The 26,056-nt window shown below is 36.9% G+C and overlaps 1 protein-coding gene across 1 annotated transcript; it reads right to left on the bottom strand.

Annotated features, from left to right (window-relative positions):
- Positions 1-889: 889 nt before the first annotated feature.
- On the bottom strand, positions 890-24,231 carry LOC129756584 (medium-chain specific acyl-CoA dehydrogenase, mitochondrial). The gene is made up of 4 exons (XM_055753494.1): positions 24,117-24,231; positions 9,993-10,254; positions 2,002-2,102; positions 890-1,934 (listed from the first exon to the last, which is right to left on the bottom strand). Exons 1-4 carry the CDS (start codon positions 24,132-24,134, stop codon positions 1,047-1,049), a joined length of 1,269 nt encoding a protein of 422 aa, XP_055609469.1. The 5' UTR covers positions 24,135-24,231; the 3' UTR covers positions 890-1,046.
- Positions 24,232-26,056: the final 1,825 nt, after the last annotated feature.

The following is a 26,056-nucleotide window of genomic DNA, read 5'->3' as shown; positions in this document are numbered from 1 at the left end:
TTTTATTTTCCCTCGTATAGTTTTGAGGGTTTTCTATGAGTTTCAACGATAGTCCCCCACTGCAAGACATTAGCCAATCGAGGATAGCTTTCTATGACAAGATGAAACACTTAGGATGCAATCTTAAATGAATCGTTTACCAGGAAAAGGGTTTTCGTTTGAAGACATAAAATACAACTAGGGTCCTCCTATTAGGCATCACAGAAAATGAGTTTTCAAACAAAAAATAAATGATTATTAAAAAAAAAAAAAATATGCGGTTTATTTTTGTCTTGAATTTATTTGTTTTTTCTTGTTTCATTTAGTTTAAAATTTTTTTTAATCTGCTTACATTTTTGTTATATTTTTCTTGTTTTATCATGTTTTTTTCATGTTTTATCATAGTTTATGTTGTTTTATCATATCATATCTTACTTCATCTTGTCTTATATAGTTTTATTTTGTTAATTTTATCTGTTTTCAATTTAGTTTATCTTGTTTTATTTGGATTTGTGTGATTCAGTCTTGTTTTATCTTTTGTTTTGTTTTTAGTTTTGTCCCATCACGCAATGTATTTGCACTGTTTTATAATTTGATCTAATTTTCACAGCTTTTTAAATTATTTAAATTAAACTGTTTTGTTAATAAACACATGGCAGACGTTTAGACAATTCCAAAATGGTACCTCTATTTATGATCATCGCTCCAGTTCGCATCGAGCACAGCTGTTCGCATTTTTTAAGCCGAAAAAAGGTTAAAAGTATGCATCTCATTGCTGAAGTCAAACGTGGGTGATGGTAAAGTTGTAAAATCGAATCAAGTGGAAGGCTTTTGCGTATTCATAATTCTATTCCAAAGCAACCAGGGCTTATATTTCTCAATACAACAACAAAATAAAACTAACATGAGCTTTTATGTAAAACTTAATATTAATATGTGTATGTTTATTGCCCGCCGAAAGGATGACCATCTTCCCTCTTTTAAACTGAATCTAAAGTCGTTCGCGTTCTTCTGATTGTATGTAAATGGAAAATTCACTCCAAGCACCGCCTTCATGCGTTCCTATCTTACAAAGCCTTTCCCTTGGCGCTATCGATCATGCTCCTGGAGATGATCAGTCGCTGAATCTGAGAGGTACCCTCGTAAATCTGGTAGATCTTGGCATCTCGCATCAACTTCTCTACCGGATATTCGGTGTTGAAACCATTTCCGCCAAAGATTTGCACCGCATCGGAAGCGACCTTGTTGGCCATATCGGCGGCCCAGCACTTGGCAATCGAAGCGTAGTAGCTGTTCCTCCGGCCCTGATCCACTTCCCAGGCTGATTTAAGGGTCATCAATCGGGCGGTTTCCACACCGATCGCCATATCGGCCAACATGAACGAAACAGCCTGGTGGGCTGCAATCGGAACACCGAAAGTCTTTCGCTCCAACGCATACTTCAAGGCTTCATCCAGACACCGCTGGCCAAGACCGACAGCTCCAGCTGCCACCGGTGGACGAGTCTTGTCGAAAGTTCCCATAGCAATCTTGAATCCAGCACCCTCTCCGATCAGCACGTTTTCCTTGGGCACGCGAACATCTTCGAAGGTGATACCTCGGGTGTCCGAAGCCCGTTGACCCATGTTCTGTTCCTTGCGACCTGGGGTCACTCCGGGTGTATCGCGGTCAACGATGAAGCCGGTGAATGCCTTCGAAGCGGGTGCCTTGGGATCCGGATTGGTGCGAGCCAGCACAAAGTACCAGTTGGCCACTCCACCGTTGGTGATCCACATCTTCTGACCGTTGAGGATGTATTCGTCACCCTTCTTTTCCGCTCGTGTTTTGACCCCATTCACATCGGATCCTGCCCCGGGTTCCGTAACGCAGTACGCAGCTACCAAGGGTTCCTCCAACAAGCGACCCAGGTATTTCTTCTTCTGCTCGGCGTTTCCGGCGATGATGACGGGAGTTTGCTGAAAGAACGAAGAAAATTAGGTAACTTCTAAGTTGAATAAGCTTTGAGACAAATCTTCAACATACTCCAAGGCCACTAGCTTCGATAGCCGTTTTGATTCCGGTACAACCGTAGGCCAGTTCCTCAGCGATGAGACATGCGGTCAGGATGGACATGTCGGTACCACCTAATGATGAAAAAAAATTTGATACTATTAACTTCTGGGATAATTTAGTTTCGTGAATGATATGAAGTGTTTAGTCTTCTAAATCTTTATTTTTTGCAAAACCAACAATTCAACTTTCATAAAATTCTTCAAAGGTGCATCGATTATTCGTATAGAACTACGCTACGACATTATTATTAACATTTTTGAACCTTTTATAAAAGCTTGTAGATATATTAAAACAAATTTAGAGGTAGGATCTCAATATCTATCAAAAGAAACGTGGTTGATGTAATAGGCTCATCCTTTTAGTTCAAATGCCTTTGATTTCAGACTTCCTAATTTTTTTTTAAATTAGTTAAGACGCTATTAAAACCACTGACCATACTGACTGGACAGTCGATTTCGTTTTTTGGATGATTTACGCACTCTGGAATCGATAGTATGCAATATCGATTCCAGATTGCGCATCGATCGATTTAAAGAAATGTTATCCCAGTTAGAAAGTGCCACCCGACTTTCGCAAAAAAAAGGCAATTCAGACGATAAAATCGTGCAAAACAGGTACATTTTTCCTACAGGGCATTTCTACCGGAAAAATTATAGGTTCGCCACCTGCCGTCGGTATTGCGAACCTGCTAAATTTGACGAAAAAAATTAGCCAGAAAATGATCGAATTTTTGTTCTAAGTGTCCTGTCAGTATGATCAGTGTTAAAACCTAAATGAAATTAAATCCTTTTTTGTTTTGATGGAATTAACTATAATAAAATTTCGAGTTTGAATGACTTCAAATTTCTATTCAATTTGAAAACTCATTTGTCGGTAGTTTTGAAAGACGTTATTTTAAACATACAGAGTTACTTTAGACACCAACAGTTAATGAATATTTGCATCTAGGAGTTGCTTGTCTACTTCAAGCATATCAATATGACGAAAAAAATCAGTGTGAAATCTAAAAACTATTAGAGAAAAGGCTATACACGAATTTTAATGCTATATCACCTTATTATTTTATTTCAAACTGATTTCAGTTGAAAAAAATACTAAATATTAAAGTTCTAAAGAACTTAGTACAAAAATTTATGAAACGATTTGTAACTTATTTCTTGACGAAGGTTTTCTTTTAAGTTCTTAGCAACAGATTTAGAAGATTGTGTTTGGTTAGTGAATGTAATGTTGAGAAAACAAACTAAACTGTTATTCTACAAACTAGGATGAGTGCTCCTACTTAGGACCTAGAGCCTACTTTAGTCCTTAAATACCGAAAATTGTAAATAATTCATTTTGCTAGCACAGAATTAAGAAACTCCTATGCACACAATTAAATTTTATTCTTCCTAAATCCTACCATACCGCTTTTTCCCATATAAAGTCTTGCTGATAAAATTTTCAACGACTTTAAAAAGGTACCTTCTTTCTTATCAGTGGTAAATCAGAGCTCAATTGGTAGGGCTCGTTTTGAGAAATTAGATCGAATAAGGAGAGATCACGTTTTTTTACTGTCCAAGCCAAATTAAAAAGAGAAATTACTTTCACTGTGAAGAATATGAACCTTACTACCTATATTTATATTAAATGAAAATGAATGGTTTTGGCATCACCAAAACTTTGTTTCCATACCAAGAAATCAACAAAGTTGCGTATTTTTAATTGAGGCGTAATTCAGAACCAATATTGAACATTTCTAACATTTTTTGTCAGCTTTACGCAAATAAACTACAAGCACTGACCATACTGACTGGACACTCGATTTCGTTTTCTGGATAATTTTTCCAACAGTACGCAATATCGATTCCAGAGTGCGCATCTATCGATTTGAAGAAATTCTATCCCAGTTAGGAAATGCCACCCAACTTTAAAATAAAAACAGGCAATTTCTACGATAAAATCGGGCTAAACAGGTACATTTTTCCTATAGGGCATTTTTTTGTCAATTTTTTTCAGATTCGCCACCTGCCGTTGGTATTGCGAAAATACAAAATCTGACAAAAAAAAATAGACAGAAAATGATTGAATTTTTGTTCTAAGTGTCATGCAGTGTGATCAGTGCTACAAGTAAGTAAACACAAAAAAGTTTCAGCTATTATTCTACTAATAGAGCTGACGGGGAGTAAAGTATTTGAGATATTTGAAACATAAATTTAACTGAATTTAATCGCCAAAAATTTTATAAGTGGTGCACTGAACTGGTCGGGGTGATGTCCCCAGCAAGTTCGAATTCGTTTTTGCGATAAGTTTGCTAGAAAGTGTTTGATCTGTTTTTGTGAAAAACAAGACCGAGGACTCCGAAATGTACAGAGAGGAGTGCCTGAAAAACGTTTTTTTTTTCATACATTAGATCTCACAAAGAACCAGTTAAGTTTTCACCAGATTTGGCAAGCTGACACTACAGCAAAAAAGTACTACAGTGGTATCGGGCCAACGGGTGGATTTTGTCGGAAGGACATCAGTAGTCACTCAACTGCCCTCAACTCCGCCCTATCGAAAAATTTTGGGCAATTGTCAAGCAGAAGATGAAGAAGAATGATAGGACGACTCGGGATGCAACAGAGATGAAGAGATTGTGGAACAAAATGGCCGCTGAGGTCAGCGAATAGAATGTCCTAACTATGATGAGTGGTACTCGACAAAAAGTTCAAAAATTCATCAAAACACTATCGGAATAATATTTTTATTATTTTTCCTTTAAAGTGCAATAATAATCCTACATTTTAAATACAAAACATTTTTATTTCGCTTACATAGCTCCGAGATAGACCCGTTTTAATTATTATTATTAATTTAATTTAGGACATTTTACCAACTTTTGGCATTCGTGTCCGAAGACCCGTTTTAAGGTGTCCAGATTCATCGTGATCCATGCTTTAGGTCCAATTAAAGGAACCAGTTCAGTACCAAAATAGGAACAGTAGGTTCAAAGATGGAAATTTTGATCATCCATATCTTTGCATATCTTTCAACAACGGCGAAATCTATGTTGAAAATTATATCTTGCAGATAAGATCATGAATAATAACAAAAAATCCTGAAAAATATAAACCTCCTGTCCATTTATGAGAAAAACATGATTAAAAATCACTGTTTAAAGGGTCCAAAGTAGGGCAACTAACCCTACTAAACAAAGAACTGTTGAATACGGAATATTTAATGTGTTGAAACTTATTCACATTACACTAGGAAGCAGCATTTTTGGTGCGTATGTTTTAATTACTGTTTTTGGGAGATTTTGGCGTCCTGAATTCGAATCATTTGCCAAAATTGGTCTATCAACTCATGTTTTAGTGATGATTTGAAAATTTATCGATTTTGAGTAAAATTTATCATTGATAACCGATGAACCAACAAACCGAGACGAAAAATGGAAATTTGAATCTTTTTATTATACTCCATTTAATAAAGGATTCAGTTTTTGCTATATATTGTATATTCAGTAGACTAGTTCATTTTTTGGGTTTTTTCGCTGATCACAACAGGGTGTGATCCTCATTAATTTTATAGTACCCTGACCAAATTTGAGCTCATTTGAGTATGTTTCCAGCGTGCGCTAGGAGTTTAGTGAAAAAAGTCTATTTTCTTTAGAACTTTTGTAGATGTGTTCCAGCAAGCTATTGTTAATATAAAATCAAATATAAATCGAACCGAAAAAATTAAAAAAAAAATCATAAACTACCAATATGTACAGAAAATGTGTCATACATCAAATCAAAGGTTATAATTAAGGATATCTTTTTAAGATAAGATTACATGGAAAATATTTATGTTTTATTACTGCTGATTTTAAGCTCTCAACTTGTAAGTAAATTTTCTGTACATATTGATGGGTTATGATTTTTTTTCGCTTTGGTTTAAACGATTATCAAAAATAGATCCATACAGATGTTATCATACCAATCACCGTGCCTTAGATAACCATTATTTTATGTTAGCAATAGCTAGAACATATCTGGTTCTAATGAAAACAGACTTTTTTCACTAAATCTCCTAGCGCACCACACAGGGGTAAATGCACCTAATAAGCGATCAAAATTATTTGCGGACAAACGGTAAACGGAAGACATTTTTTGATGATCTATCAAATTTTTGCAAGAAAAAAGTGATTTTTCCACCTGGAAGGGAAATAAAAAAAATTCTTAAAATAATCTATTTAGAGACTTGATGTCTTCACAAAAGTTGTAGATCTTATTGTTATAAGAAACTTTGTTGAAGACACCATCAAGATCGCATGAAAATCATAAAAATTACGAGCATTTTGAAAATAATGCAAGTAATTTTGAGTTTTATTCAATTTCTTTAAAGTTTACGTTTTACAAACTTAGTATATTTAAGAAAGTTGTTGAAATGGTTAAAACAAACTGAATTTCTTGATCTTGAATGTATTTGAAAATAAGTGTTAGCAAGCAAGTCAGAAATTTTTCTCGCCTCTGGTGGAAATTAGTCTTAAATCGCCCATGGCTTTAGACATTTAGATCTACGACACTATTCGACGTTTACGAATTGAAACTAACTTTGATTCTTAATTGCAATTCAATTAATCTTTTATACAGGAACTCAAAATTTGTCATACAAAAACCCTACCTCTTCAGAATGGGTTTTTTATGAATTGTAACTATATAAGAACAGAGTTTGAGACGAACCCTTTATTTTCATTGAAAAAATCGTTTATATCATTACAAATGTTATGCTGATATGAAATATTCTTCAAGAAACCGATTTCAGACTAAGTTTCATTAAGTGTTTTTTGTTCCTTTAAATGCTCAACACAACACATAATTTACACAAGGCCACAAAATTTACCTACATTTTTCTGAGGGGCAATGATTTCCGAAGGTAATTTCGACTAATTTGGGTACTCTGAATCTAAATATGCAATATTTCTATCAGCTTTTGATATTGGAATGATTTTTGAAAATAAGTTAAAAGTATTTGAGAATTTTTTGCACTTTTTTTTGAACAAAAACTCAAATTAAAAACATATCATTTAAAAATAAAATTTAGTTTTATGTTTTTTTTTTACTTTTTTACTGTTTAAAACCAAACTGAATTTAAGATATTTTTTAAGTATGCATGTAATCTTTTTGCAGATTTCAAAAAATAAGAAAAATTAAATCAAGTTTTTTTGGCACTTTCTGCAGTAATATCAAAAATACTTTCAATTTTTTTAAATTGTTGAATTTTTCTATTTTAGATCATGCATCATTTTCATTATAATATTATCCGTAGTTTGATGAAGAATGATAAACAGATTCAGAATCAAATTTTTCGTATATGTTGGTTTGTTAGTTAATCATCAATGTTTGATTACACTTTAAACTGATACATTTAAAACTCCTTATCATCAAAACTAAAAGTGTTCGACCAAATTTGATAAAAGATTCGAGTTCAAGACGATAAAATCAAACATTAAAAAAGCACCAAAATGCTGTTGTTGGGTTAATTTAATTCTTTAAAAGCCTATGGTAAAGAAAAACCATCAGAAATGATTTAAAATACTTATATTTTTCAATTTAATATTTTGTTTAAATTTTCAAATAAATTTACCGAATTTTAAAATATAGTTTTTCTTCAATTCTTTTATTACTTGCCAAATTATTCTAGTCAAACTATTTAAATTTTAGAAATAATTTTAACAAATTTGTCTTTGTTTTTTAATTCTGAATTTTTGTGTACTTGGCATATAAGCCCTGCCGAAAAATGGAAATAATCTATAAGAAAAACATAGTTTTTGAACATGAAGTTATTATTTTGAACTTCAAAAGTGAACTTTTTAAGTTGTTTATTTTTACAACTGGAGGAATTTTTTTTATAAAAAGGTTTGATCTCTGACTTCTATCAATGACACTTTTCAAATAATAATAAATATATTCTTCTTTTTATCAAATTAAATTCTCTTAAGTTCCAAATTGATTTTTTTTCAGTTATCGCAAATTTACATTTTAAACAGCGATTAAATAGATTTTGTTCAAATTCAAAATACTACAGCGGAGTTTATCAATCAACCCTTCAGTTGGAAATGAAGAAAAGAATTTAAATTAAGATGAATAAAAATAAACAATTATTATCGTTTTCCTATTTCGATTATTTTAAATTTGCTTAGAAATTCTTTTGGAAAATAATTTCTGATTCAGATAATGAACATCATTAAAAAAAATATCAATTGCTTACCGAAAATTTTAAACTTCCATTGTGATATGATTTGAAAATTTAGTTTTTTATCAGTCTCGAGTTTGTGTGGTAATCATGAGTGTGACACGGTGTTAGAAATTCCTTTCCTTTTTATTGTTTATTTTTGGTATTGTTATTAATTTTAGCTAAATTTGAATTTCGAAACCCCCCCCCACCCATGGACGGGCCCTTCGCACGGGCCTGACAGATACATATTTCAACTAAGAAAAGAGATATATTTACTACAAAATATCCAAAATAATGCCTTTTTTCCGAAGTTATAACCTGAAGAGTTCAGCCGAGTTCGTATAATTTTACTAGCAATTAACGATCTACACTTAGTTTATCGCATTTAAAAAATTAAAAATTCTTGTATGATCCTTGACTTTCCTGATGGTCCTTAACCATTATTCGAATTTTGTCGACATTTTTGACAGTGTTTGAATGCTTTTCCACCACTCAGTTATAGACATTTTCGGAATAATCAAAGGTTTTGCCAGTTAGCGATTTAAATATGATGAATTCTGAAGGAAACTGTGCTAAATATTTATTTCTTTTTCTCTTGCATTGTGAATATCTAAAAAACGCGTAAATTTAAAATTTTTTAAAAATATTAAGATTGTACTTTTCACAGACAGTAAAATGCTGTCATGATGTGTTGGATTTTACACAAATCCGCTAAAAAATTTTCAGAGTTAATTTTGTATATTTAAATGCCTCTCCCCATTCTGCTGGAAGAGGCTAACTTTATAAAACCATTCCCAGGTCTTAAAACATTATCATGTAGTTGAGTGGCCTCCATAAATTTGTGTTAATCATTCTCGTTACTATATTGTAAAGGTTACAACAGCTGCGTGATCATAACCAACATTTTAATTACTCCCACGTAAATCTTGTTAATGGTATCAACTGTAGGTATGTGAAATAAAATGTAATAATGCTTGCTTTAAGACGTAGCATGTGACCTATGCAATACAATGCGATGTTCAACGAAATTTTCATTACAACAAAAAAAAAAAAACTTAGGTCGAGTAAACTTTACCAAGGTCTTCAGCTAGTAAGACGACTTATGTTCGATAATAAGCCTACCAGGGAAACCAAACCTTCAACTTATAATAGTTTTATAGTCCAGAAGTAACCATTTCAGATTGCCATACCTCATTTAAAGATGACCCAAAATTGCTTGATTGACAGCATAAAAGAAGTTGTTCCCCTGTTTTTTGGACTGATTCGTTAAAAAAACTTGTTGAAACCTTTTGAAGTTTAACAAAAGAGAAAATAAGTAGTTTGACTCGCTAGCAGAAAAAAATAAACTTCCATTTATTTTTTAATTTCAGAAAAAGATTTAAAATATCACGGAACTCAAGTTCCAATTGAATATTTAAGAAAAACGTTGAATATAAGATTTTAAATGGAATTTGCCTTCTTCTTGAGAAGTAAGGGAAGTAAGGGCATAATGGCCACAACGGTCAATGTAGAAGGAGTTTTTTAAAATTCATTTAGAAATTTAAAATTATTAATTTTGTATGGATATCATGATGTACTTTGCATGGCACTGTGATGACAATATATTTATCAATATCAATTGAACAAACTCGTACGGTAATTCCCCACCTATCCAGTAACTATAAAAAACCATCTACACCTTAACGGCAACCTTTCCCAATCAATCCGGTAAAACAAAACCGGTTCATCCCCATATGGATTCCTGCATTCAGAGAAGGTAACAAAAAACCACAACAACTCACCAATATCAACGGGCACGTGATTATTCATAAGCCCGAGCTCCCAGGCCTTCTTTATGATTGGCCACGGGTATTCGCCGGTTTTGTCGTACTGGGCGGCCACCGGAATAATTTCTTCCCGGACAAACTTCTTGGTCATGTCTACGATTTCCTGCTGCTCATCGCTGAGCGCGAAGTTGGGTCCCGGGGCGGCTCCCAGCTCGGCAGCCGGAGCAGCCTTTGAGGAAAGGGCGCGCATCGAGGGTCGAAGCGCCGTGCGGAGGAGCTGAAAAAAAAAGAAAATTTGTAGATTTTTTTTTTGATTTTTGAAGAAAATTTTTGTTTACTGCTTTTAAATTTAAAAAACATGAGAACTTCAAAATGATAATAATTTTAACATTGGAAACAGATGAGAAAAATAAAAACAAATCAGTTGAATCTCATAAGTCAGCTAAACATTTCAATGCCGGGATTCGGGATACTTATGCAATCAACCGGTAATCAATGATAAGATGGTTTATTTTTATTTATTCAGACGAATAAAAAAAAAACGAATCTGATAACATTGAATGATCACGAGAGATGTTGCTGCTATTATGAAGTAACAATGTACATATTAGAATGGTATTATAAAATAGGAAAAATGATTATTGGTAGATGTACCATGGTTTTCAAAAAGTAAGAATTTTCACATAGATACTCATTTTTATTAAATGACTGTGCAAACTTATTATGAGAATTTTCGTTTGAGATGACATAATTCAGAAATTCAAAGACAACAACTATAAATATAAAATGTTACTTTTTTCTACTTATTAAAATTGGGGGTGAAAATTGAAATTATTTAACAAATTTGGCGTCTCAAAAGTATGTCACATTATGTACAAGACTTGTATACACATCTAAATAAATAAAAATGGATTTCTGTCTGTCTGTCTAACTGTTCCATATAGACACGGAAACTACTGGACCGATTTGCTTGAAACTTGGCGGGTGCTTCTGAGGACCTTCCCCGGCTTAATAAAATTGGAGACTCCTCCCTTTCACTTTAAAAGTAGAGAGGCTTTCCAAAGCAAAAGAGAAATGTCGGCATAACTTGAGAACCATTCAAGCAAATTGTTCCAAATTTGGCATAGGAGGGTATTTGGCTACGAGAAATATTTCTATGAATATCTGGTACCCCTCCCTTTTGCCAGTAAGACAATATGAAGAGGAGAGGGGGGCTCTCTTACGTGTTTTTACGTAACTCGAGAATTAGTCATACGGATACGAGAAATTTTTCAATAATTGTTTGAGGCCTCTTCCTTCTTTCAGCGAGAAGAAAGAAATGGATAGGGGGGCTTTCATACAATTTGTATTGAATAAATCGATAACTGTTGGAGAAATTGGAACCAAATTGGCATGGAATTCTATTTGGAAGTGGGAAAAGGTTCTATGATTGTTTAAAACTCCTCCCGATTTGCATTGGGAGGACAGAAAGAGGAAAGGGAACCCAAACATTTTTTTTTTGCAATTTTACATAGCGGACCAAGCTAGGGGGGGGGGGGATCAAATTAGGAATCGGAGGGTATTTGGGTGAACAAAATGTTCCCAAGATGGTTTGAAGCCCTTCTCACCTTCCATTGGAGGAACAGAAAGGGGGAGGGGGCTCTCATACATTTTTTTTGGCATAACTTGAGAAACAAACAAATAATTGGAATTAAATTTGGTATTCGATGATAATTGGATACGGAAAAAACTCTTGTTTGTTGTTTGAGACCCTCCTTAATCTCAGTTAACACATAGGAAGAGGTGAGGAGGTCACCATAGTTCTTTTCAAGATGTCGAGAATGAATCAGTCGAAGGAAACGAATTTGGTATGGGATTGTATTTTGATACGAGTTTTGTTTCTATAATTATTTGGGACCTTTCCCTTCTTCCATTGAGTGAGATAGGAAGAGAAAATAGAGCTCTATACATTTTTGTAGCATATTTATAGAATAAGTCATACGAAAAAAATCAACTTCATATGGGAGGGTAATTAGGATAGAGAATTGTTTCTATGGTTATTCGGGAAACCTCCAGTGAGGGGAAGAATAATTTCGATAAGATTTTAAGCACATGGGGTCAAATTTACCATAGGGAAGTAATTGGAAATAAGAATTTCAGACTCCTCCTTTCTTTTCAGTGGGAAGCTAGTGCAGGAGAGGGGTGCACCCATCCTTTTTTCTAATAACTCGAGAAATGATCGAGAAACTCTTGCATAGAAGGGATTAAGGGGGGGGTAGGGTCTAACACTTTCAAAAAATCGATTTTTTTATTTTTTTATTTTCTTATTGTAAAACATTTCAAGAATGTTGTGTCAAATTTTCAAGTCAATTGAAGCAAAACTATAGAAATTATAGGCCTTTATCTCCTCCTATCTAATACTGCAAGCAAGCAAGAGCAGAAACTTCAAACGCGTTTTTCTCGAAAGCACATTTTTAAAGTCCGTGGACATCGTCATTTGAAAACTACTTATCCGATTCTTTTCAAATTTGGAACATATTTTCTACATATAAAATACCAGACCCCAACGTTTTTCTTTTTTGTTTTTTTTTTTACTTCGGGGAGATTTTATAGGTAAAAATGGCGCATTTTTTCGTGAAAAATCGTAGTTTTTACTTCAAACAGCCACAAAAATTTCATAAAAAAATTTTTAAGTTAAATAAAAACGTTGGGGTCCAGAAAAACATCTATTAAAAATATTTTGCTCTGATTTTTTGACTTCAGATGATTCTGTGCTGAGATACAGTGTCCACCGCAAATCCTGTTTTCTTAAAGGCATCCTCGAAAGTGCTCCGTCACCGGTTCATTTTTCAATATTTTTCTACGAAAAAATTACTAAATGTTCTTTTAACAATGTTTTGTATAATGCAAAAAATTTGAATACATTTGTTTGAACGATAGCTCTAGAAAAAAATCGTGAAAATGGTGCTTTTTTATACCCGTTAGACCCTACCCCCCCTTAATGTACGAAAAAGTTTTTCTTGATTAATAAACAGAAGGGTTCTCGTTATTTTTTTTAATAACTTGAGCAAATTGAACCAAATTTGATATGGGAGAGAAATTTCATACAGGTGAAACATTGATTTTGGCAGAATTTAGGAACTATTGAATAAATGAATACAGAGTCTTAATGTTAGATACTTAATAATGATTGGAAAACAAATTTTATATCAGGGTTTGAGAACAGAAAAAAAATATTTAAGAAAATAAAAATAAATAGAATCAATAGAATAAATATTTTGCATTGCGATTCGAAACTCAAGTTGCAGCTTTCATTTCAAGGGGTTGATATATAATTGTTGAAACTTACGGTTTTCCTTGGGAACAGCAAGCAGCAACTTCTGCTCCCACGAGCAGAACCAAAACAGTTTGTTTTGGTTCCGCATGCTTTGAGTCAATTCGCAATTGAAACAATAGCGGTGATGATTGAAGATGACAGCTGATGATGGTAAACACGGTATAAATGTTTACATCATCACACGGTCAAGCGAGACAACATAAATTGGGTTCGTGGTAACACAACAGTGTTGCCAGATATTCTGGGTAAGAATATCAAAGTACTCATTGAGAAATGAGTACTTTCCCGGTTAGGGATTATAAGATGTGGAAGTGACAATTAGCTATCGCTAATTAATATAGTTGTAATCTAGTGACCTCATAGACGAAACATGAATAAAGATAACTCTATTCCACCACTGAAACCTGCGTTGAATTATTCATTTCAACAGGTTATGGGCCCAGATACGTCTGGATTTTTGGAAATACGAGTTAGTGAGAGGGGTACTCTCAAGTTTACCAGACTTGCGGTTAGCAAGTGCTTCAGCAGCCAGCGCAGTAGGACCAGCCAGGTCGAGGAGCCAGCCACCAGCCAGAGGACCACCGAAGAGGGCCAGCCAGCTGATGTTGGACCAACCAGCGCCGAGACGAGCCAACCTAGGGTTCCCGAGCCAGCGGAGATGGACCAGCCAGGGCAGAGACCAGGCAGCCAAGAGTCCACGGCCAGCCAGGAGGTATCGCCAGAGCCCGGGGAGGTTCGCGGATTGAGAGGGTTACTCTCGATGCCGTCACGAGCCACGTTGCGGTTAGCAAGCGTGAGCTCACGACCGACGGCCGGGAGGAGTCCCAGGATCCGCAACCGAGATGGTACAGCGCGAAGGTCGATATATCCACCCCGGAAACATTGGGTGGAGCTGATAGCCGAGAGGGTTACTCTCGTGCTGTGGTTGTGCGCTGTGGTCAGCAGTTATGAGCTGATCCAATCGCAGAAAACCACCAGCGCAGAGGATCGTCAGCGCAGAGGCCACGAGATGCTTCAGGTCAGCCAGAAGGTGCCACTGAAGTTCGAAGCCGGGAAGTCGGGTTCCGAGAAGGTAACTCTCGATGCCGACACGAACCGCGCTGCGGTTAGCAGCATGGTTTCATTTCCGACGGCAAGGAGGAGTTTCAGGATCCGCAATTGGGCTGCGCAGGGGAGGAAAGGTCCAGCTGCAGCAGCAAGCCGGATTAATTGGGTGGTGCTAATAGCCGAGAGGGTTACTCTCGTGCCCTTGTTGTGCGCTGTGGTCAGAAGTTTTGAACTGATCCAAGCGCAGAGGATCACCAGCGTAGAGAATCGGCAGTGCAGAGGCCAGGAGATACTCCAGGTCAGCCAGAAGGTGCCAATGAAGTTCGAGGCATGGAAGTCGGGTTCCGAGAGGGTTACTCTCGATGCCGACACAAACCGCGCTGCGGTAAGCAGCGTGAGTTTATTTCCGACGGCCGGGAGGAGGACTCTCGGGATCTGTAACCAGGATTGGTCAGGTCCGAATGCTCCAGATGGAGGATTAGCCCGTATCGGAGATTGGAAGAAGCTGTTTGCCGAGAGGGTTACTCTCGTGATATGGAGCTACGCTGCGATCAGTACGCGTGAGCTTATCCAAGCTTACAGAAGGATTTTTCTGTGGCTTTGGCGGAGATGTTTTGGGCGACGGTTAGTTGCCAAATACTTCAGCACTATATTCGATCCAGATGGGTCGCATGCAGCTGAACGTTGCCCTCCGGTTTTAAGGAGCGCTCGAAGCGTTAAAGCAACGGAGCGGAAAGCCATGAAGCTGCAAGTCGAGACGATTATTCTCGTGCTTAGTAGCTGCGCTGCGGTTAGTATGCGCAAGCTTGTTTCCGGCGGATGGTTAATGTTTCGGGTGCTTCGAAGGAGGTGGTTTCAGCGACGGTTAGTCGCTAGCGAAGTCAACCAGTTCTTTCTGCGGATTCCTGCCGAGAGTGCAGATTCTCGAAGTCATCGCAAAATGAAGGCTTTGAGAGGGAACGCGAAGAAAACGGCAAGAGGTTTTTTATCTGGGGTTACCAGAAAACAACGTTCGAGAAAGCAATATGCTTTTCGTTCGCGTGCTGGGGTTATCAGCCACCGGAATCAACGAATCATCGGTTCCGGTGCCAGTCAGCATATGGCGCGAGACGAGAGCGACTACGAGAGTAGCGATGGCGAAGATGACGATGATGATCAAGATTCCGTCAATCCCGAATCGGCCCAGAGACGCAGTCAGCGAAGAGGAGAAGCTAATCAACGCTACGTGGCTAACGTAGCAGCTGATGATGAGGAAGAGCAACTTCGAATCGTCAGTAAGCTCGAGGGCCAAAGGGACTCTTTTTTCCGGAAGACCACCGTAGCCATGAAAGAGAACGAGATTCGGGCTGAACGAAGTGAGGTTATCACTGAGCAGCCGTTCTACGATTTGATCGGTTGTTTGCTGTTTTCGAGGCCGAACATCAGTGCTGCGGTTAGCGTACTAAGCAGCTATCGAGCAGCCCTAGATGAGAGCGAGATTTGGGAAGCGGTCAGCTTAACCCATGTTACAGGAAACCCATTCTATGTTTCGTACACATGGGTCTTCTGTAAGACAGCTATCGAAAAAGCCCTGGAGAAATACGCGGCATGGGAGGTGGTTGGCTCTAGGTCCAGTGAACTCTAGGTCACAGGTTTCGTGGCATGAACGTTCACTGGACGAAGCTGAACGATGGTGAGGTTATCACCGAACAACCGTACAAAGAATTGATCGGTTGTCTACAATATCTGGCGACATCTTCGAAACCAGATATCTGTGCTGCGGTTAGCGCACTAAGTAAATACCAGGCGAGGCCTGCAGCGTATTCTGCGATACCATCGACGTATGACCGATATGGCGTTGGTATACCGCAGAAACGCAAAATTAGAACCACTCATCGGATTTGCTGATGCAGATTTTGCCAACGACTCCGATGATCGAAGATCTGTATCAGGTTACGCTTACATGATCTTCGGAAATCTTATTTCGTGGTCAACGAAACGTCAGCAGACGGTCAGTCTGTCATCGACCGAAGCTGAGATATGAGCCCTTTGCCATGCGGTCAAGGAAAGTTTGTGGTTAACAAACTTCCTTGGTGAATTGGGTGTGGTTAGCACTCCTTTCAAGTTAATGGAGGACAACATCCCTTGCATCCAGTATTTGGAAGAGGCGCGGACTCATCAGCGGATGAAGCATCTGGATGTGAAGTATGCTTTCATCAGAGACATCATAAGAAGCGGTCAGCTATCTTTGCGACACATCTCTACTGAGGATCAGCCAGCAGATGCATTCACGAAGGCGTTACCAAGGGCGAGGCACGCGAAGCTGTTCAGCATTCTCAATCTGCGAATTGAGGGGAGGTGTTGAAACTTACGGTTTTCCTTGGGAACAGCAAGCAGCAACTTCTGCTCCCACGAGCAGAACCAAAACAGTTTGTTTTGGTTCCGCATGCTTTGAGTCAATTCGCAATTGAAACAATAGCGGTGATGATTGAAGATGACAGCTGATGATGGTAAACACGGTATAAATGTTTACATCATCACACGGTCAAGCGAGACAACATAAATTGGGTTCGTGGTAACACAACAGTGTTGCCAGATATTCTGAGTACTTTCCCGGTTAGGGATTATAAGATGTGGAAGTGACAATTAGCTATCGCTAATTAATATAGTTGTAATCTAGTGACCTCATAGACGAAACATGAATAAAGATAACTCTATTCCACCACTGAAACCTGCGTTGAATTATTCATTTCAACAATAATGATATTTATATTTAAATATAAAATAATGTTCGAACAAATTCAAATCTAAATTATTATCAAAATTTTCATTAATTATACGAGGTGAAGCAAAGCATTCCGGGTCAGCTAGTGTAAATATAAAAATGAATTTCTGTCTGAACCGATTGGCGTGAAACTTGGCAGGAACTTGGTATTGGCGCCCATGGAAGGTTTGTATGATCGTTTGAGACCCCTCTTCCTCACAGAAAAGGGGGAGTGGGCCTCCCAAATAAAAGTAAGAAGTCTTCATAACTCGAGAACTGATCATGCAAGAACCAAATTTGGCATGAGAGTGTTTTTCGGTACGACGAATGTTTTTATGACAGTTTGGAAATCCTCTCTTTTTTCAGTAGTGAGTTAGAAAAGGGGGAGTGGTGCTCTATGACAGATTTTTTACTTAACTCGAGAACTAATACAGGAAATGGAACTAAATTTTGCATGTAAGGGTAATTTGATACAAGGAATGTTTCTAAGGTTATTTGAAACACCTCCTTTCTTCCAGCGGGAGAAACGAAAGAGGGAGGGGCGCTCCATACAATTTTTACAACTCGAGAACTATTCCATATTTGGCCAGCAATGAATATTTGGAACCCCTCCCTCCTTCAAAGGGGAGGATAGAAAACGAGGAGGCAGGCTCCCTTACAATTTTCAGCATAACTGGAAAGCTGATCGAGCAACTGAAACCAAACTTGGCATGTGAGTGTAATTGAATAAGAGAAATGTTTCAACGATAAATTGAAGCCCCTCCTTTCTTTCAGCGGGGAGATATAAAGGGAGAAGGGGGGACTTCCGTACACATGTTTTGAATAACTCGAGAGCTGATCGAGCATATGAAACCCAATTTCGGAAGGGGTTTTGAGTACGAGAAATATTTCTATGAATATTAAGTTCTGACCCTTCCATCCAAAGGGCAGATAGGAAGGGGGAATGGAACTTCCTTTCAAATTTTTGCATAACTCGAGAAATAACCAAGCAAATGAAACCAAATTTGGGTTGAGATGGTAACCCAATCATAATTTGCACTTCGCACTTCTTGAACTGTTATCAAAGTCAGAGGAAGCTTCGGCTATGTCCGGTTGAATAAAAACATACTTGACGATCATTTTCACCCAGCGGTACTGATTTTGGGCATCTCGAAGCGTTCCACGTATCACAATTGCATCCCATTGTTCAAAATTTAGTACTTCTTGCAAGTTTGAAGAAAATAACGGATAAATTCTACGATACATTTTATTCAACATATGACGAATGAGTTACGAAACTCCAACAGCGATTTTTTTTTGAAAAATGCCAAGTAGCTCGACCTGTTTAGATATTGTTTTTTTACTCAGTTTTGTTTTAATAGTTCTCTTTGATGTATTTGGAGACATCTGGTGTCCCAGCCAAAAAACAAAAATTGGTTAAAAGAGGGCGTTCGAATTTTTACACAAGTCGGCAAGCTTGTACGTCTGTTCTTTGGGATTATAGTAAACAAAATTACATGGTACTGTTAATAAGAATTAAATATATAGAATAGCATAAAAAGTATAACAGTATTAATTTCAGATAAAATAAATAACAAACTTTTATTTTTTTTTTTTTTAATTTGAAAAATAATTATTATTAGGCCAATTTACTTAATAACAAAGTATTTATGAGCCGAGGGTCTTTTTAGTATTTATCTTATTGCTAGGGGGTTGGAAGGGGTTTGAGGATGAAGGAAGGGTTTTGGGAAGGTTGGGGTTATTTGCGGTTTCAGGTTGCCGAAGAGCGGCAGAGGATGTTTTCTCAGGCGCACTATTTCCTACTCCTGCTCCAATCAAGGAGTCTGGAGGGGAACGTTGAGGAGATGTCTTTTTCCGGGGTGGTGAAGCGACGGTCAGATGGATGGCTGGTTGTCCAGAGGCTGAAGATAGGTGATTGCGTTTTTGTTGTTGTTGGTGTGATATACTGTCTTGTGTTTTCTGCTGCTGGTTAGTTTGTGGAGTTTGGTAAATTGTTTGTTGAGCGTTTCCAAATCGGGTGACTTTAGCGTAGCTTTGCGTGTTGTTGGTGGTTTTGATTCGCTGGCGGGCTTCTGTGATCGGAATATTCTGCTCAACACTGATGCGAAGAGCAGCAGATTCCTCCATCCATTTGAGACAAGTGCGTTCTGATGGCGAGTGATCGGAGGCTTTGCATGTGTGGCAATATTTCGTACCCGGGCATTCGCTGCTGTCATGTTGGGAGCTGCTACAAATCCGGCATCTTCGTTCGTTTGGGCAACGTTTTTTCGGATGTCCATAAGTGAAACACAGGCGACATAATAAGGGCTCAGGAATATAGACTCGTGTGCGAACTCGCAAGAGTCCAAAGTTAACGTGCTCTGGGATAACGGTACTATTTATTGTTAGGATCAACGTTGGTGTGCCGCTGATGCCTGTTGCTGTTTTTTTTGTTATCCGTCGTACCTCTGTGATTTTTTGCGTGGCTAGTTCGGTGAGCAATTCGTCTTCGGTCATGTCGATTGCTTCGGGACATCTTACCACAAATTTGCGTTGATTCAAATTTGGGTGTCTCCCAATTTCTATGGGGGTTCCGTCCAGTAGTTGCTTCAGTTGTGCCAAATGTCTTGCTTGGTCTTTGTTGCGTAATTTGATAACGTACCATTTCCGTACACGATCAAAAAACGCGCCTTCAACTTTTCCTGACTGCTTCTCGATCGATTTACCAACTATAAACGGGTTCGGCAATTTGTGTCCTTGCGTAGCTGATAGAAAAAGGTAATACAGGCGTCCATGCAGGTTCTGCGGGTCGAGCCATTCTGGTATTGTCCGGTCCGGGTGGTCTCCGGGAGACGGACTCATAATAAATAATCACTTATTTTGCACACATCCAAAAGAGGGATCATTAGCCTTTAAGGAGAAAATCGAAGCGAAAAAACGCGACCGATCTTGCCAAAGGCTGAGGTGGAACTGAACTTTTATTTATGAAACCTAAATTAATCCTGAAAATTTAAGTGATGACGGAATTACTTTTAAAAGTTAAAGCTTGACAGTGATCTGTCAGTCAAAAATTCTATGATCAAATCTATAAAGACTTCTTAAACAATGTTCTATTTGTAAGCGTTTTTTGTACTAAACAACAAAAAAACAATATATTCTAAAGATTTTTAAGATTGTCATTCAAAATTATTGATTTTAACATAAATATAAAGATCTTTGGAAATCTGTCACAATAAAAAAAATCTGGCTGAGTTCGAGTTATGATAAAAAAATATTAAGCATCAAAAATGGGCTATCATTTATAAGGATGATTTTCATCACTTTCAATGAGACACTGCTTCGAACATATTGACGAACCATTAACAGTGATGAATATCACCCTGAAGAAAGTTAGCCCATTTTTTCGCCAAATAACTCTTTTACCATAACTAGAATCAATATGCAGTTTTCGGATGAAACATTTGTCATAGTTTAAACTTTAGGAAAAATCGTATTCAAAAGAAATCGGCTTAAGGATACCAAAGTTATTGATGAAAAGTTGGATCTTCATGTTCCTCCCGAACAAAATGTCTCAAAATCCCATACAAATTTCAGGCTCGTTGAGCGACCCCTTCACGTGGTCCGATCTGGCATGAATGAATTTGGCATGATATCTTGTACTTGGCCTAGGATCAATTTTAGGTTGCAGCGCATAACATTTCATAAGTTTTAAATTTCTGAAAAAAAAAATGTGAAAATGTGAATTTTTAAAATGACCTCATGCATCGTCCCCCTGAACCCTTCCAACACCTTTGGTGGCCCTTGATCCATGTGGTTTTCGATCACAAAAATGTTTGGCAGTTATGTCTAAGAGTTACATATCACCATTCTGGATTAATTTTTGAGAAAAAAATCCTATGTTAGGTAGGAGAGATGAAACATAAACCTCGTCTAATGGTGGGGTTGGGAAACAACGACAACGATCCAAAAAATATGCACAATATTCACTTTACATACAAGTTGAAATATCTTAGTTATTTGTGGACAATTTGGACCAAAGTTTGATATAAGTAAAGCTATGAGTCAGTTATGTCTGTATGTTTCAAAATTTAGGAAAAATGGTTGTATGGCTTGAATACAACAACCGAAAATGTACTGAAAGTAAAGTTACTTAGCCTAGCTTATGCAATTTTTGAAAAAAATTGTCAAAAAATGTTTTTCAGTTTTTCATAGAACAGGGGTCTATTTTAAGCATTTGAAAAGGGAAGGGTTCTAAAGATTTAACGACACAAATAGCTGTAGGAAGGGTTTTTCGTGCATCAAGTTTCTTTTATTTGTCCACAGACATCAGCCCATTCCCGCTTCTTTCGTCTCAGACGTGAAAGTTTTGAACTACTTAAGAAACCCATTTTTATTTGCATTTCAGAGATAAATGAAATAGCTACTTTAAATTAAAAAAAACATGGTTAAAGAAAATAACTAATTATGTCCCTATAAGATTTTCATTTGCATAAAAAAGTCAGAAAAAAAGAGTATTTGATATATAAAACAAATATTGGAGCACTTTATATTTTTTGGTTTCTTAGGATCTGGAGAGTCTTGGGAAATTATGATGATTCGATATCACTTCTTTCCTTTTCCCACGATTGTAAATTCGAATTAATTCTCACTTCGTTTTCCTTCCACAGGAGCTGATTGCAAAGATTGTTCGCATCGTTGGAAATGCCAAAATAATGCACGCTGAACGAGCTGGTTAAAATGTGCAGCAGACTGCAAAGAGCATTTTATCCATCGAAATTTTTGGGGCCGGACTGTTTGAGAAAAGTCTGATAAGTATGGATTGATGTATTTATGATGGTCATGACGAATAAATTAATTTTAAACGCTAAAAATAGACTATCCACCACAGCTTTAAAGTGCTTTTTATTAGCGATAACATTTGGACGTTTCAAAGGGCAAGTAAGTACGATCGTCTCTCCGCTCTGTTTATTTGAGGTATTTATGGTTTTTATGTCCATAAACATTGATATCTACTGAAAAGATTTCAGATTCAGATTTTAGATTCAGATTTCAGATTCAGATTTCAGATTCAGGTATCAGATTCAGATTTCAGATTCATATTTCAGATTCAGATTTCAGATTCAGATTTCAGATTCAGATTTCAGATTCAGATTTCAGATTCAGATTTCAGATTCAGATTTCAGATTCAGATTTCAGATTCAGATTTCAGATTCAGATTTCAGATTCAGATTTCAGATTCAGATTTCAGATTTTAGATTCAGATTTCAGATTCAGATTTCAGATTCAGATTTCAGATTCAGATTTCAGATTCAGATTTCAGATTCAGATTTCAGATTCAGATTTCAGATTCAGATTTCAGATTCAGATTTCAGATTCAGATTTCAGATTCAGATTTCAGATTCAGATTTCAGATTCAGATTTCAGATTCAGATTTCAGATTCAGATTTCAGATTCAGATTTCAGATTCAGATTTCAGATTCAGATTTCAGATTCAGATTTCAGATTCAGATTTCAGATTCAGATTTCAGATTCAGATTTCAGATTCAGATTTCAGATTCAGATTTCAGATTCAGATTTCAGATTCAGATTTCAGATTCAGATTTCAGATTCAGATTTCAGATTCAGATTTCAGATTCAGATTTCAGATTCAGATTTCAGATTCAGATTTCAGATTTCAGATTCAGATTTCAGATTCAGATTTCAGATTCAGATTTCAGATTCAGATTTTAGATTCAGATTTCAGATTCAGATTTCAGATTCAGATTTCAGATTCAGATTTCAGATTCAGATTTCAGATTCAGATTTCAGATTCAGATTTCAGATTCAGATTTCAGATTCAGATTTCAGATTCAGATTTCAGATTCAGATTTCAGATTCAGATTTCAGATTCAGATTTTAGATTCAGATTTCAGATGCAGATTTCAGGTTCAGATTTCAGATTTCACATTCAGATTTCACATTCAGATTGCAGATTCAGATTCACATTTTTTACTTTATAAATCCCTTAGACAGCTAGAAAGTAGCTTCTAGAAAAATGATTTTGATTGTAAACAAATCCGGTTCAGTCTATATTTGAAATTTTCCCATCGTAAATATAAATATTTATAAATAAAAACCAATACCAGCACAAAGAATCAACCGGTAGCCCTTCTATACATAAGTACAGCCGGTGTTTTAATCGGGCAAATTTTGTATTTCATTCCTTCTTTACAAACCGTTATCAAATGCGGACATTGAGTGATTCTTGGTTTTGTCCGAAGTGGCAATCTCCGATAAGACTTTAAGCATTGTTAAAAGAACCCGAAACGTCGAAAATTTCTGATAAGACAAGACGCGATATTCAAAACCCCACACCTTGTTGATAACTCTCATAGGCGAGACATATTGAAAAGCTACTACTTCTTTGAAGCAGTCGTTGAACCGGCTCAAGAGGGGATTTTTTTTCTGCAACATTCTAGAATCGGAACTGATGACGTTGCTAAAGTTTAACCGATAGTGGCCATTATTCGTATCAAGTTCCCAGACACCAGACGACCTCCGACGACTTGCGATTTTGATAAACCTTGTTTACTAGTCATTGCCTCCGATGCAGAGTAGCAGCGAAACGAAAGAAGAAAAACATATCAACAGCGCCGTCCAAAGTCCAAAGTCCAAAGTCCAAGTGGTGTAATTCGCAGAGATGTAGGTAGCCAAGGACCGCACGGCAAACTTGGAAATTGCGAAATTGTTGGCAGAAGTTGTTTGAATTCAAACAAAAATATTGGTTGAAAATATTAGAAGGCACGTATTTTAGATTATAATTATTCGAAATCTTTAATTGGTGATTTTGATAGATTACTTTTAAAGGGTTTTTGGCTTACCGTTCAATGACCTAACCTTTTCTCAGTTCATACAGGCACATTAAGAATGCACAATATAAAAACATCAAACACGACACGAACCACTGAGTTTTAGATACCCTTTTCCACATCAACAATTCAGAAAATTACTACGTAAAAGCACCAAGACACCGTGTTTCAACTATCGTTACATCCCATATGAAAAATTAACTTACCTGCGATAGAGCGGCCATATTTAGAGGGTTAGGTTGTGGTTAAAAGTGTCCTAATAAAATTATCAACAAGTAACAGAATAACGAACCAGTGTAACAAATAATCTCGTGAATTGTTTGACTGTATCAGCAATTTTTTTCCCGGTTCCTCAATTAAACTAACTAGGTCACTCGAGTACTTTCGTCCGAATTTTAAAGGGGCAGCGAATGGAAAAGATCGAACCGAACTTGTCCAACCGCACGTTATCAATGAGAGTGGAAACTACGTACTGACTGAGCTGAGACCGTCTTTCGCCGATCTCGTTGTTGGTGGCAATTTGCGAACATTTTCACACAGCCAAGGTACAACTACATCAACGAAAACCCTACATTGATCGGTGGGGTGCTTTTATTTTTCCTCTCCCACTTTTGAATGTGGTGGTAGAAGAATAACCGGTTTGTGCTCGAGCTATGCTTGCAACCTAGGGAGCATAACATGAACACCAAGCTATGCTTTTCGAGAGAACGGTTACAGAGGTTGATGAGTTAATTGTATTCCGCTTGGAGGGATATCTTGTGACTTGTCTCTGTTGAGTTGGCTCTTATTTTGAGATTATGTTGGCCAGAAGCTATACTGTCCTAGTTCATAGATTGATGTCTAGGTGGCACTGTGATCGGTTAGATGAGAATCTAACGGTAATTTTTTTCCACCCTTCTTTCGAGGTAAATTTTACTTTTTGGCTTTCTTACAGAAAGACATAGCGAACGGTCAGTTGGGGATATCATTAATTAAGGGTCCAAAATCCCACTTTATATATACCAATCGACTCAGCTCGACGAGTTACGAAGGTGTCCCTGGATTTGTATGTTCCATTGAAACGTTCTTACCACATTAACTTCTATTCTAGGTTTTACGATTTTGAAGAATTTAGTATAAAAAATTGGATTTTTTATCCTGTAGGTCACATTTTAAAAACAAAATTGATTAAAATTTTTCTATTCCATAATAAATATCACGCTTACGTTGGCTCCGAAAAAGGTAGCCATTTGCTCAGCAGCAGTAGCCAGCAATCGCTAAATTAATTACCGAGGCAATCAAAAATTTTACAAAAAAATCATCAGCCGAGAATCGTTCCAACGACATCTATTATGAGCGTTAAGGAGGCTAACCCCTTGACCACGAGTGAGCGTCGAGAAAAGTGGCTCTCAAACTTGAACAGTTTGGAATATTTTGATAGTAAATGAACTCGTTGAATATCAGTTCGCTTACCCTACAAAAAACATACTGGCCATCTTTTTTTTATTGAGTTTAGTAATTTTGGCTTTCGATTTTCTTAAATCATAATTTTTTTTATAGATTAATCATATATAATTCAGAAATAAGGTATCCATCATATGTTTCCAAAGATAATTTACACTCTGTAAGAAAGCGTTCAATCCACTGTTAAGTGTATCAAATCGGGTTTTTTTGTTTCGATTATAGTCGTTTTACCATCTTTATGACATTCGCGACTTTATCAAAAACTTATCCGATACAACTTTGTTCGATGTTTACTCTTGGGCTCGAACTCACGGACATCGGCTCAGGAGACAACAGACTTGACAACTGAGCTATATCACAAGCCACGGGTAAATTTTAACTTTTTTTCATTCACCTAGCAAAAAGATAAATTTTACCTTTTTCGCATTCACCTAGCAAAATAGTAAATAATACCGTTTTTTCATTCACTGATTTAAAAGGTAAATGCGTGGTTTCTTCAATAAAAATAAAAACAAAATTCATTCAAAAATTGATATTTTTTTCAATATAGGGACTTTTAGGTAAGTCCTTTCTTCGCCAGGCTCGTGGCAACCCGGCTTCACTATTTTCCGCACCATAATGACCACTGAATCCTCCTGCACTGCGTTAACACATTCATGCCCTTCTCTGTTCGTTTAATCCGGTTAGGTCCGGCTTTTCCGGA

Source organism: Uranotaenia lowii, chromosome 3, assembly GCF_029784155.1.
Source record: "Uranotaenia lowii strain MFRU-FL chromosome 3, ASM2978415v1, whole genome shotgun sequence".
In the NCBI taxonomy this organism is placed as follows: Eukaryota; Metazoa; Arthropoda; class Insecta; order Diptera; family Culicidae; genus Uranotaenia; species Uranotaenia lowii.
Note: the sequence above shows the minus strand (reverse complement) of the source record. Positions and strands in the feature narration are given on the sequence as shown.